The 12,224-nt window shown below is 37.8% G+C and overlaps 1 protein-coding gene across 1 annotated transcript; it reads left to right on the top strand.

The window, feature by feature from the left end:
• The first annotated feature begins 1,150 nt into the window (after positions 1-1,150).
• On the top strand, positions 1,151-11,613 carry LOC124148952 (outer dynein arm-docking complex subunit 3-like). Its single transcript, XM_046520243.2, has 12 exons — positions 1,151-1,353; positions 2,010-2,131; positions 2,363-2,440; positions 3,193-3,372; positions 4,430-4,534; positions 5,000-5,248; positions 5,494-5,637; positions 5,979-6,139; positions 6,840-6,996; positions 7,288-7,443; positions 7,853-7,937; positions 9,742-11,613. Exons 1-12 carry the CDS (start codon positions 1,275-1,277, stop codon positions 9,867-9,869), a joined length of 1,644 nt encoding a protein of 547 aa, XP_046376199.1. The 5' UTR covers positions 1,151-1,274; the 3' UTR covers positions 9,870-11,613.
• The last annotated feature ends 611 nt before the right edge of the window (positions 11,614-12,224 follow it).

A 12,224-nucleotide genomic window follows, 5' to 3' on the forward strand; every position in this document is an offset into this window, starting at 1 on the left:
TTCACCTCACCTGGTTTTAAGCCACAGTCAGCTGAAGGTGGCCTGTAATACCCATGTTATCAGCAACGTCCAGCAGTGACCACGCCGCCTGGATACGATGCAATCAACAAACCGCCGAGCCTGACCACCCTGTCCAATGACAGCTGATATAAAAATGGTGGACGATAAACACGTTTCAGAAGTGGCTCACATAGGATCCCACGTTGACGTGATTATTTATTCCTAGCAGTGAATGTCAGCAGCAAATCTAGACTAAATGGTCTGAAGCCTGATGCACTTCAATGTTCAATTTTTTATATAATATTCGGGAAACCACTTAAATGCTTCTATATGGTTGAAAAATATTTGGAATGTTAGGCTGCATTTAAATTGAAAATGTACATCTTCAGACTTGCACGCGGTATTTGAATGTGAAGTGCGCTTCGTCAAATAATGCTGTCTTAGGGGAATACGATGGATTCTGTATGTTCACGTTTGCAGTCAAACGTTGCATAAAGTGTTGATTGCATCTACTGCTAGAATCACCCATTCCCAAAAGTTCAAACACATCACGTATTTTCCTCCCGCTAAGAGGTTGGAACTAACACAACTCCATAATAGTATTTTTTTGATAGGATTTGTCACGTTCCGCCTTACAACATCTTGAGGACAGTTTTCTATATAGGATTGGCACACAGGTTTTATCTTCAAGCTCTAAAATGTCACACTATTCATACAGTTAATTCTATTGTCAATCACGATTCAAGAATTCGAGTATTACTATCAAAATATGTTATAACGTTTCGGTGGGTTCTTTCAATGTAGAAATTGAAACGGCTCGGTAATCGAACGAGCAAAGGAAATGTTTTGTTTGTCAATATGGTGCCATACAAAATGAGTTTCATGTCCACGATTTACGACAGCTGCATCCTTAACAAATGTTCTTCATTAATTCCAGGATATTCCTTTAATACAAATATGAGCGTACAAAATCAAATAGACCTGTACTGTGTGAATGAAAATGTTACATTTTTAGGAATGTATATTGCAAGAACGGCGTGTGGAAAGTATTTTACATGCGCTTTGATCAGTTTACACGCTGTCGCACCTGCAAGGAAATTAGAATTACCTCCCTTCTATTAATTTCGCGCATTACGCATGCGTGGCATCGGGCACCTTGACGACGTTTGGTTACAGCATCGTCCATGTTGTTGATAGTTGCTTAGTCTGATAAACAGGGGGTGCACAGTATAGGAGTCATTTGAGGAAATACCGCGACCCTTGCAACTGCCAAGATGCCTGGGGGTACCACACTAGCACAGCGTCCTATAACTGAACAGATTGAAGAACTAAAGGCTAAAATCGCCTTGTTAGGTGAGCGTTAATATTAGGACATGTTGATTTGTAAACAAAATTATTTAAAGCTTTACTTGCCTAAACGTTAATTAGATACAACACTTCCAACGTCAAATTGATGCAAGAATATTAATCTTCAGTAATTAGTTGACATAATATAGTATTTCGTACTTGTGAAGTAACAACAATTGAGTTAATGAATAAAGTGACAGATCATTTGCGCTCAGCATATTTGCTAAGAACTAGCGTAGTAATATAGGCTAGTCCTGATTCCTAAATGGATCCGACTATTAGTAGTGTGTTCAAAAAGTGCAAAATAAAAGCATATGGACTATAAGGGTGTGTGAGTGATAAACTGTATATACAGCTACATATATTGGCTAAAGTATTTTGAGGTCAAGTCAAAATGGAAAAGTTGTGTACAGTTGGTTAGTGATGAGCGTAGAGACTTCTATCACTTCTCACCTAAATAAAATAGGAAAATTTATCAGATGATTGCACTGTTTTCTTAATTAAGGCTGAACATAGAGTAGTCGACACCATATTTCTAATTTTAGGATGAAACCTTTATGTAGTACTTAGATTAAAATGTTAAAGCAGACAAAATCAAGAATCCACACCACTCCGACCCAACTTACAGTATTTCATTTATGTTCTGCAATTTCTTGCTTCAGAGGGTGACCGCAAGGCTTACTATGAATCCTCGCAGTATTGTATGAAACAGAATCGAGATGGCATAGCAAATCTCCGCAAAGAAACAACAGAGCTGAGAAAGAGACGAAGTGACAAACTCAAGGTACTGCAGCTTTCTACACTCATTGGAACACATTCTGCTAAAGCCATGGAAATAACAGCCTCTTGACATTCATATTTCTATTCAGTAAAGTATATCTATATATATGTATTAGATGACCTGATGACATGGAAGTCATAGTTCTTGGATGTTGTTTTAGATACTTTTTGAATGTGAAAGATCTTAAAGATTTGATATATATACTGGTGTGACACATTTGGTTTTGTATTACAGCAAGATGAACATGTTATCGACAGAGCCCTCAATGACAAACCCGTCATGAGAGCAGCACTCTCCAGCAAGACAGGCAGGGTAGGTTCATAATTTCCTAGTATGTTAGTCTTCTACATTATATGTTTATAGACTCTTCAGTGTTTAAGTGTTTCATACATTTACCTACCTACTGGTACATGTATTTTAGAGGGGAATATTTCATATGCATATGATGTGATATGTCAATCTGTGCTTGTACTAAAAGCCGCCAAACGGGATCTGGTGGCCAGGCTTGCTGATTTGGCTGATGCATGTCATTGTATCCCAATTGCGTGGATCGATGCTCATGATGTCAATCACTGGATTGTCAGGTACAGACTTGATTATTTACAGACCACTGTCATATTGCTGAAATATTGCTGAGTGCAGCGGTAAACAACAAACAAACATACTTTAACCATTTTATCAATTGAGAAGATTGATGCTCATGATATCAATCACTGGATTGTCTGCTCCAGACTCAATTATTTACAGATCACTGTCATACAGCTGGAATATTGCTCAGTGCCATGTTAAAAAAGAAATAAACAAAATTTAATCTTTCCCTGATGTCCCAGTAGAGTCCCTTTTAGCTGTTTTGAGCATGTTATATCTTGTCAAAATGCTGCTGAAAGATTGAACGGGAAAGTTTTTTACTTACTTGTTTATGAACATTTGTAGTTTTTAGACTGAAATCTGAACAGTTTGGTATTGTGTTGATACTTCTATTTTTGGTTTATGAGAGATTCAGAATATGTTTGTTTTTCGGCTATGAATGTTTCCAATCATGCTTTATTACTGCATCTCTACAGGAGGCCATTATAATTTATGACCACAAAGTGTCAGACTCCATGAAGCGCCTGAATGCACTGCGCCATCAAACAGCTCAGAAGCAGAAGAGGCTGGAGGAAGCACAGACCCAGTACAACATCCTTGTGAAAGACTCCTCGGATGCTGTTGCCACAGACAAGGGAGATTCCCATGAGGCCCAGGTAGGCAGCATGGCAGATGTGGTGGCACGTGTTCCTATGCACAGAGCACGGGTCACAAAATTAGGTGAAGTTAAGCATCGTCGGTTGTAGAGAGTCCTTGGATGGGTGACCACGTTTTGGCAGCTTGGCTCCTGAGAGTTTCTAGGGCTTTGGTCCTGCCCCATACTGAAGCACAGTAACACATGTGGTGTCTCCTTGGGCAAGTGACTTTGTTCAAAATGTGCGTTTGTTCACCCAGCAGTGAATGGGTACCTGGTAGGATGAGATGGCAATGTAGTTGTTAACCTTCTAGTGCCTAACAGGCAGCTTAGGTGGTATACTCTCCAGGGAGCTGAGAATGATTCTTGAGTGCAAACTGATCCAGTGACTGGGGTAATAATAACGCTTTGAGCTTGCCCCTGTGTGGTGTGGAAATAGTGCAATATAAAGGGCCTATTATTATTATTATTATTATTACAGGAGCCTTGGGCTAATAGTGTTTGTCAAACTCCTGGATTACATGTTACACATGCTACAATTTGTGATGCCAATTCTTGGTGCCTCTTGTGTGATACTGTTGATAGTAGATAAGAGTTCCTCTCTGTGCAGTGAGTAATAAATGGGGGAAGGTTTCCTAAGTTGAAGAATTTGTATCCAATCCCATTCACTTTTTGTGAATAAAATATGTTTAAGCAAGAAAAATAAGTGAATCTCAAATATGCCTTTATGGTTCCATGGATTTTCAGTGAAGGATACCTATATTTTAGTTTTTATCATTTGCAAGAGTTTTATTTGCGTGAATGAAACCACCCGGAAATGTGATTCAGCCTACCATTGGACCATTGCTCACCCGTCAACAACTTGTCAATTGTCTCATCACATTATATTGCAAACAACAGTACATTACCCGTTTTCTTAGTCAGCTGTCATTCACACAAAGATGCTTGAACAGTATACCACAACAATGTATTTAGTGAAAGAGCTTATAACAGTATTCATCATGACAACTTTATATCATTTCAACTGTTTTATGTAGAGCTAATCATGAAGTGTTAGTCCTCCATTTCTCTGTTTGCAGACAATGCGCTACCTAGAGAACTCCTATGACAAGATCATCATGAAGTGTGAGGAGGCGAAACAAGTCCGGAGAGTCTACTGTGAGATCAAATCCAAGTTTGCTGAGGTAAAGAGTTTACTTTATTCTGTCTTAGGTTATTGATATATTACTCCAAACTTGGATTAAGTATTACAAATCTGAAAAAGTGGGACAGGTTCTTTTTTCACATGATAATAGATAAGCATCGAGAAAATATATGAGGCGTCACTCTGAATTGAAAAGTCATTTATTGCCGAGTTAAATGGCAGTGTTTTTGTGTCAATGACATAATTTGTTAGTGTATGCAGATACTGTTTCTGGAAATTGACCAAGAAGGGAGTTAAATATCATTCGTTTATCTCTGTGCACATTTCCTCTTAATATGTCTCCTGTACTTTGACTTGGGCTGTTTTAGTGTCATCATGCCCTGTATTGTGTGGATCATTGCTCAAAATATCAAATCACTGGTTTGTCTGGTTCAGAATGAATTATTTACATGCTGCTGCCAAACAAACAAACTAATGATAATAATGATAATAACTGTACCTGCAGGAGGCCCAGACCTACCCAACACGATTGGACCAGATGGAGCAGGAGATTGCCAAGACAAAGGCAGAGCTCAAGGACCTGAAGGCCATGAATAATGATGCTGAGAATGCCAAGAGTTCAGCTCAGAATGAGCTGAAGAAACAGGAGGAAATTGTGTATGGTGAGAGGAAGAAGAGGGAGATTGAACTACAAAAGATGAAGAAGGAGGCTGAGGAGAAGAAGATGCAGCATGAGAGAATAGAGAAGAGACTGGTACAAGAATCTTTGATTGTTTATCATGTTACATGTCTTTATTAAATCAAAACAAATGGAAACATGTTTAGTAAAACTGTAGTTGGTTCAGGACTAAATATACAAACATGTTCTCTGTGAACCTGAAGCCACAGCTTCTCTAATCTGTGTGTTGATATTACTTATGGTGTGCCGAGAGCCTAATGTCATCACTTTCAGCACATGTTCCCAGTTGTCTTGTTAACTTATGTTTCCTGTCTGTGTAGGCACAGCGTGGCTCGGTACAGGGGGACGAGCTGGCAGGCACAGAGAAGGCAGCACTGACTGGGGAGGAGCACCAGCAGAAGATCACCACGTACGAGGAGGCCTTCAGGCGGATCAAGGAGGCCACTGGCGTTTCGGACACTATGGTGAGTAGCCTGCGAGGCTCACAGTCTGAATAGTTTATCCCAATATGCAGGAACCATGAACTGTAAGCTTTCATTATATTTGGGTTCTTATGCATTCTAGGTTAGTTTCTTTCATATTTGTGAAATATATTTTCATATCCTGTTCACTTGTTGAATGTTAACTATGTAAACAAACATCTGAATATACAAGTAATTATTTTAGCACAGAGAAGTATTCGTTAAAATTCTTGCATCTGTATTCAATAATGCTGTAAATTTGAGTTTTGTTCCAAATCGTGGTAAAACAACTTCTCATGTTTTGCTGTGTGTCTGTCTGCATGTCATTTATGTGGAGGTTGCAGGAGGTGGTTGAGCGCTTCCAGAGTCAAGGCCACACCACTCAGCACTTGGAGGATCTCAAGAAGGACAATGAGAGGACCATCATCCATTTCCGTGACGACAAGGAGAAACTCAAGCAGGAGTTTGAGGAGATGAAGTATTCAGGAGAAGCCAAGCTTTCAAGGCAAGTGTATTCTGGAGCAGATTAGATCTTCATAATAAACTCCATGATCATAAAGTGAACTGGTAGTTTAAATGGCAGATCTCATCACTGTAGGCAGTCAGGACAATGCAGTGATATAGAGGATTAACCACTGTGTTCGGTTGTTACCGAAAAATCTACACACGAGTGATAAATCTGTCACAATTAGAACGAGGCTTTACATATATTACTTTCTTGAGTTTACATAGATCTAGGTGTGACTTAATACATTCAAGTCAAAACATGGTAATGTGTTTTAAAAAAAAAAATGAGTTTCTTAATTGTCCTGAGATAGTATGTTTAAATAATTGAAGTCTCCATGTTAACAAAACACCAAATAATTATAGGCCAAAATTTATGAATTATATTGATCTGGATAAACTCCACCTGTTGAAAGGGGAAACAACTGCAGTGGTTGCAAAACATCTCAGTCTTGAGATGTACGGTCCGGCAAAGGTTGATCGTTTCCTGCAGTAAAATTGAGCATTGCTTTAGATTCAAATCATTTGAGTGTTTATTATGAAAATATCAAAATATAAACACACTCTTTTCATTTCTCCATCCCTACACACCGTTTATGCACTGCATTGTCCTACTGTTATCTCAGTGTGTTTACATCTTTGTGCCACTATCGTGTGTGTATGATGTCTGCAGATTTGACACTAGCATGTTTCAATTCCAGTGGGCAGGCTGTTCTAGAGGAGTTCGAAGCACACCTGTCCAAGGAGGAGAACCGACGTGATGATGGAGATCAGAATCTGCAGAGGGGCAGCAAGATCCTGGTGCAGGTCAAGGCTGGCGTGGAGCATCTGGCTGATAAACTACACCACCTGAAGGCTGTGAGTAATGACCCCCATCACCATACATGACTTGGACTGAACAGGTCTTAATGAAGGAGGCATTCATTAAGTATTCTAAAGGTTTTTTGTTACCTTGTTTATGTAGGTAAACATTCAGCTGAGATCTTGCCGCATATAAGTAAGGATGTTGTAAATATGGATGTGATATGACTGCACTCTGTACACCACACATCAAGCTGACATGCCATGATATAACTGAAACATTGTTCAAAGCAGGGTTAACCAAACTCACTCACTCACTCACTCTACCTTTCCCTCTTCATCACACAGAGTAAAGGCCACGTTCCGACAGCCCAGATCAATGCCTCGTCTGATGAGTATGTACTGGATCAGTTGTCGACATCAGAAGAGAAGCTACTCAAACTCCTTGAGGAGCTTGATGGAAAAGATTTGAATGAGACCCTGAAACAGATGGAGGAGGAGGAGGTGAGTTGCTGAAATGACAACTTGCAGTTGGTACTGAGACAAGAGGACATCATTTCTAATGTTATCAAAAAGTTGAATGGGAACTTATCACTAGTCTTTACTTACTTTCCTAGTGTTAGATTCTGGGGTAGAATTAGTTCCCAAAAATGTTTGCTTTTTGTAATACATTATTGACTAAAAAGGATCTAGTGGTAAGGTACTTGTCACTGGCTTGTGAGATACAGGTCACTGGGTTATTGCTGGAAATTTGCTGCAGTTAAACTACATTCACTTCTAGCTTTTGTTATTGCTGGTACTCTGTAACAAGATGTAGACACACATCACACTTTGTGATGCAAACAAGAGACTATGATTGTTGTATCTTTAAAGGGTATGTTACTTTGTTACATCCTTTCTGTTGTGTTTCCAGTTCCATGCAAGTATAGAAGGGAAGCTGCCCACATACAACACAAGGATCAAACTGCCACAAACACAAAGAGATCTTGTTTATGAAGGTATTTACATCTTTGTTTACAATTTCATTTTCTTTTTTTTCACAGATATTGTGAATATCATGAACATGTGGAATTGTTTTTCAAGCATTTTGCAAGATATATCAGTTACATACATTGAGTGTTGAAGCATTGCAATAAGGTTGAATGTATATAATTTCATGTTGGAGATCCATTTGTATGTTTTAGGAGTCTAGGTCTCATTCTTGATGCACCCATAGTCAGGTGTGCTTTGATTTGGAAAGTGCTTACATTCACAGGATTTTAGTGAATGGTGCTTACCTGATGATTTGGAAGTGCTTGAAATGCCCTTAAAATCCATTGAGACAATTTGATTTATACAATGAATTTCCAGTGATTAGTAAGAGAACCAGCTACCAACTAGTCTTTGGTTTCTAACATTCTGTCAATGTGTTGAATTTCTATGGTTGTTGCTTTAGATGAAATAATAAGTAAGTGGGATTTCTTGAAAATTTGAATGTTATTGTTGAAAAGTAGTTGAAAAGGGCCTGCTTTTTGTCCATTAAGAGTCTGCACAGAAAATACACACTCAGACTTGCATGATAAAGAGTGCATGATCAGTGACATGTGTCATGTAGCACGTCAGCGGTAGGGGACACTGCATGACACAATGACACACATTCATTTGAAGGTCGATTCATACACTATGCCAGCACGAAGTGAGACTGTTGGCATGTTTCACACTTCCTACTTTCATTTTGTCATTCACTGTTTTGACCATGTGTTTGCATCAGCAGATAGTTCTGAAAGCTGTTGATTTAATAAATGTAAGCAATGGCAAAGGAAAAGTGAAAGAATTCCGACATTATCAAGTGACTGACGCTTCCTGATAGAAAACCCTGAAGAATTGGAACCTTTTTACTTTTTTTGTTAAATAATAATAGTTTGGAAATGGTTTCTTGATTGCATTCCTTGCCTGAAAATTACTTGCAGAACTTGTATGGGCTAAAATCTGCCAGGGCTCAAGATTGGTTAAATGTATGTTAAAGTCAGAAATATCTAGCAATGTTTGAGCATAGATATTAAGCAGTTGATCCAAATTCTGAAGATCTGATAATTCATTTGTTGCATCTTTTGCATGCTATAAAAATGAAATTATTTCCTGTGCTTTTCAACAAATGCACTTGTTAGCTCAACTCATCAACCAGCAGAGTTGATAGGATCAATTCATGTGATCAACTGCCTGTCACCACAACTCCAATCTTGGTTGTCCAGTGTATGTCCGTGCTGTTATGATAGTGTCCTGGGCCTTGAATTGATGTCACTATCTCCGTCTCCTTATCACTCACTTAGCATGGACATCTCTCACTAAAGAATGTGCCATTTGTAGTATTTTGTCATTAGAACTGGAATATAAACAAAGCTATGTTGGCAAATTGGTCCTGTGTATTTATAATACATTAGATAATGAAAGATGATGTATAGTGTTTTGTCAAAATGTTTAATATCTTATCAGATTTACTCTTGTAGCACCCTTTTCGGAAATGGAAGAACCTGTCATTGGCTACATTTTGCCTTATACTTTTATTTTTTGTCCTACTTCAGATAAATACTAACAGAATGAATTCAAGTCATGAAGTTTATATTGTGTGCCTCATGGTTTCATCTTCAGAGATTAGGTCTTCCTCTTGTGATCTGTATGGTTTCTGTGATATTATCTGAGCTTACCTTGGGCATGACTGCTATTTCGGTCATGCAACTTGAACAGTGTAATTGTAACCCACAACTGTCTCAACACATACCTGTCCAGTTCATGTTATATATGTTCGTTTTCATCTTGATCTAGATGATGAAGACAGCGGTGAAGATGATGGAGATGTCCCATCTCGAACAACAATCAAGAAACAGTCACAGTCCATCATTGATTCAAAAACAAAAAGACGCATTTCAAAGAAAAAGAAGAAGACAAAATAAATGACTGACTGACCAGAGTTTCACATAATGACCATGCTTCTTGTGTATAAAGAAATATGTACATATGAGTGTATAGTTGTGGCATTTTTACATAAGAATGTTTTACATGAATATTTATATGACATATTATGTTTGATGGTAATCATTTATGCAATATATGTGAAACAGTTTTTCTTCTGTTTTCCATCAGTTTTCCGTCCATCTTTATATCAAATTTTGATAATTAAATAAATATGATATGATTATTTTTGTTACCTATTCTGTGAATTCTTTGTTCCTAAATATCATTACGAATGCGTGTGATCTTGTTTTGTAAGAGAATAAAAACATGTACCAGTAATGAATTTAACCCGGAAGACTTGATTAGGAAAATAAGCCTACAAATCAGTACTCTATTTGATATCGCTACTATTAGAAAGTATTGTCTTCTTAATTGCATTTTAGAAACATTTCCTTGTTCTTGAAATGTTTCCATCACATGCAATATTCATTTCATAAAATAATTCAATTAAAGAGAAATATGACACTGTTTTTTTGTCCATTTAACATATACTTTTTAATCTTATTTGTTATACATTCCATTACTTTAGATGTTTAGTTTTATTATGATTTGTTGTAAAATGATATCGCCAACTAATTTCTTAAAAATGCCAAATTAATGTGTCCCCTGTCCTTTCCATTGTGATTGGTTCAATACATCACAATCTGTATAACACCAGCTGTAACTTGCAATTGACATGATTAGTAACCATGGTGACATGTTTCATCTTTTCCATATAGGAAGAAGACTAACATTCAGGAAGGGTAGTTTCATCTTCCACCTATTTGTAACTGTGAGTGAAAGTATTCAATGATTGTCAACAGTCCCTAGGTCATCCTACATTTCATCAACATGTCTATTGCAAAAGTGCATGTGACAGTGTTGAATTCTTTTGGTATGTATTAGGGCTGGGACGAGTCCAAATTTAGTACCTGGGTATCTGACCCCCTATTACCCGACCCTACCCTACCCGGGTACCCACTGCAGGTCTCAAGAGTTGGGAACAAAATGTCTGATTGGAAATCGTTTTACCGCAGCCCTGGCCAAAACTATTTAGATACATGTATCAAACGATCAGATCATGCATTCATGGAAGTTGACTGAAGTGTTATCTTTACTAAAACATATACAAGTCAAAAGGAATGTGTGTATTGTCAGAAAGAAATGCGAACATTAGAGCCATGTAGTGTAACCACTGAGCTATAGTGAGTTTTTGTCATTAAACAATATATCACATGAGTAACCATGGGTCTGGATAGTACTGTGGGTACCCGGGTCCTACACAGTACCCAACCGACCCGAGTACCAGTGTTACCCGTCCCAGCCCTAGTATGTATAGCTATAACTGTAATCAAAGTATTATGTACATTTAAACTGATGCAAGATGTATGTCATATTTCTCGGAAATTAAGATGGTTGAGATGCTGGATTAAAGATAGTCTTGTTATTGTTAAACAGTTTTGTTTTTGAATTTCCTGTAAATAGTTTTTCATAATACAGGAGTGTTTTTCTTTTTTGGACTTTTGATTTACAATTGTAATTGCTCAAATAAGTTTCATCACAGAATAATGGTTTTGATTATTTAGGAGATGTTTTATAATGCTGATAATGACTGTTCACATTTGCCATGTTTGATCATTGTAACTGAGTAGTGTTGAACTGATATTCCAAACGTATATGTTAATAAAATATTGACATGTTCAATTTGAGTTCTATCATCTACTTCAGTGTGGGATATTTTAGACGATGCCTGATGTAACTACTATTGCGTGTCATGATTGAATTATGAGACAAAAATAGATATGCCAAAATGGCTTTCTAGTCTCCAGTATATGCTCACATTCATATACACATTCGTCTAAGGCGCCGGGATTCGCTGTGCCAGAAACCTATGATTGTGGGTTCGAATCCCGGTTCGCCCCGATTATGTTTCTAGGTTTGTCAGCACCATACCCGTGCTCGTGGGTTTCACCGAAGTGGTAAACGTCTGAGACCTGCATCACTTCGGGCTTTCCTCCCACATTAAGCTGACAGGCCGTGATATGACTGGAATACTGTTAAAAGCGGCGTTAAACCCAACTCACTCACTCACATTCATACAACAAAAAGAACAGTCGGAGTTGAAAATCTGATAATGTACAAACTTGCCGGCCCAGTCTTATATAAGTTCAATGGATATGTAGCTTTATGCTGTTGTGAAGGTATATTGTTGACAAATTTAGCATCAGGAATAGTTCCCGGTAATCTGTAAACTGAAATATACTGAACCAAATTAAAAACTTCACCATCCTAAAATTTTAACATTTTGACCAGTT

This window comes from Haliotis rufescens, unplaced genomic scaffold (assembly GCF_023055435.1).
Source record: "Haliotis rufescens isolate VD_foot unplaced genomic scaffold, xgHalRufe1.0.p SCAF_8, whole genome shotgun sequence".
Taxonomy (NCBI): Eukaryota; Metazoa; Mollusca; class Gastropoda; order Lepetellida; family Haliotidae; genus Haliotis; species Haliotis rufescens.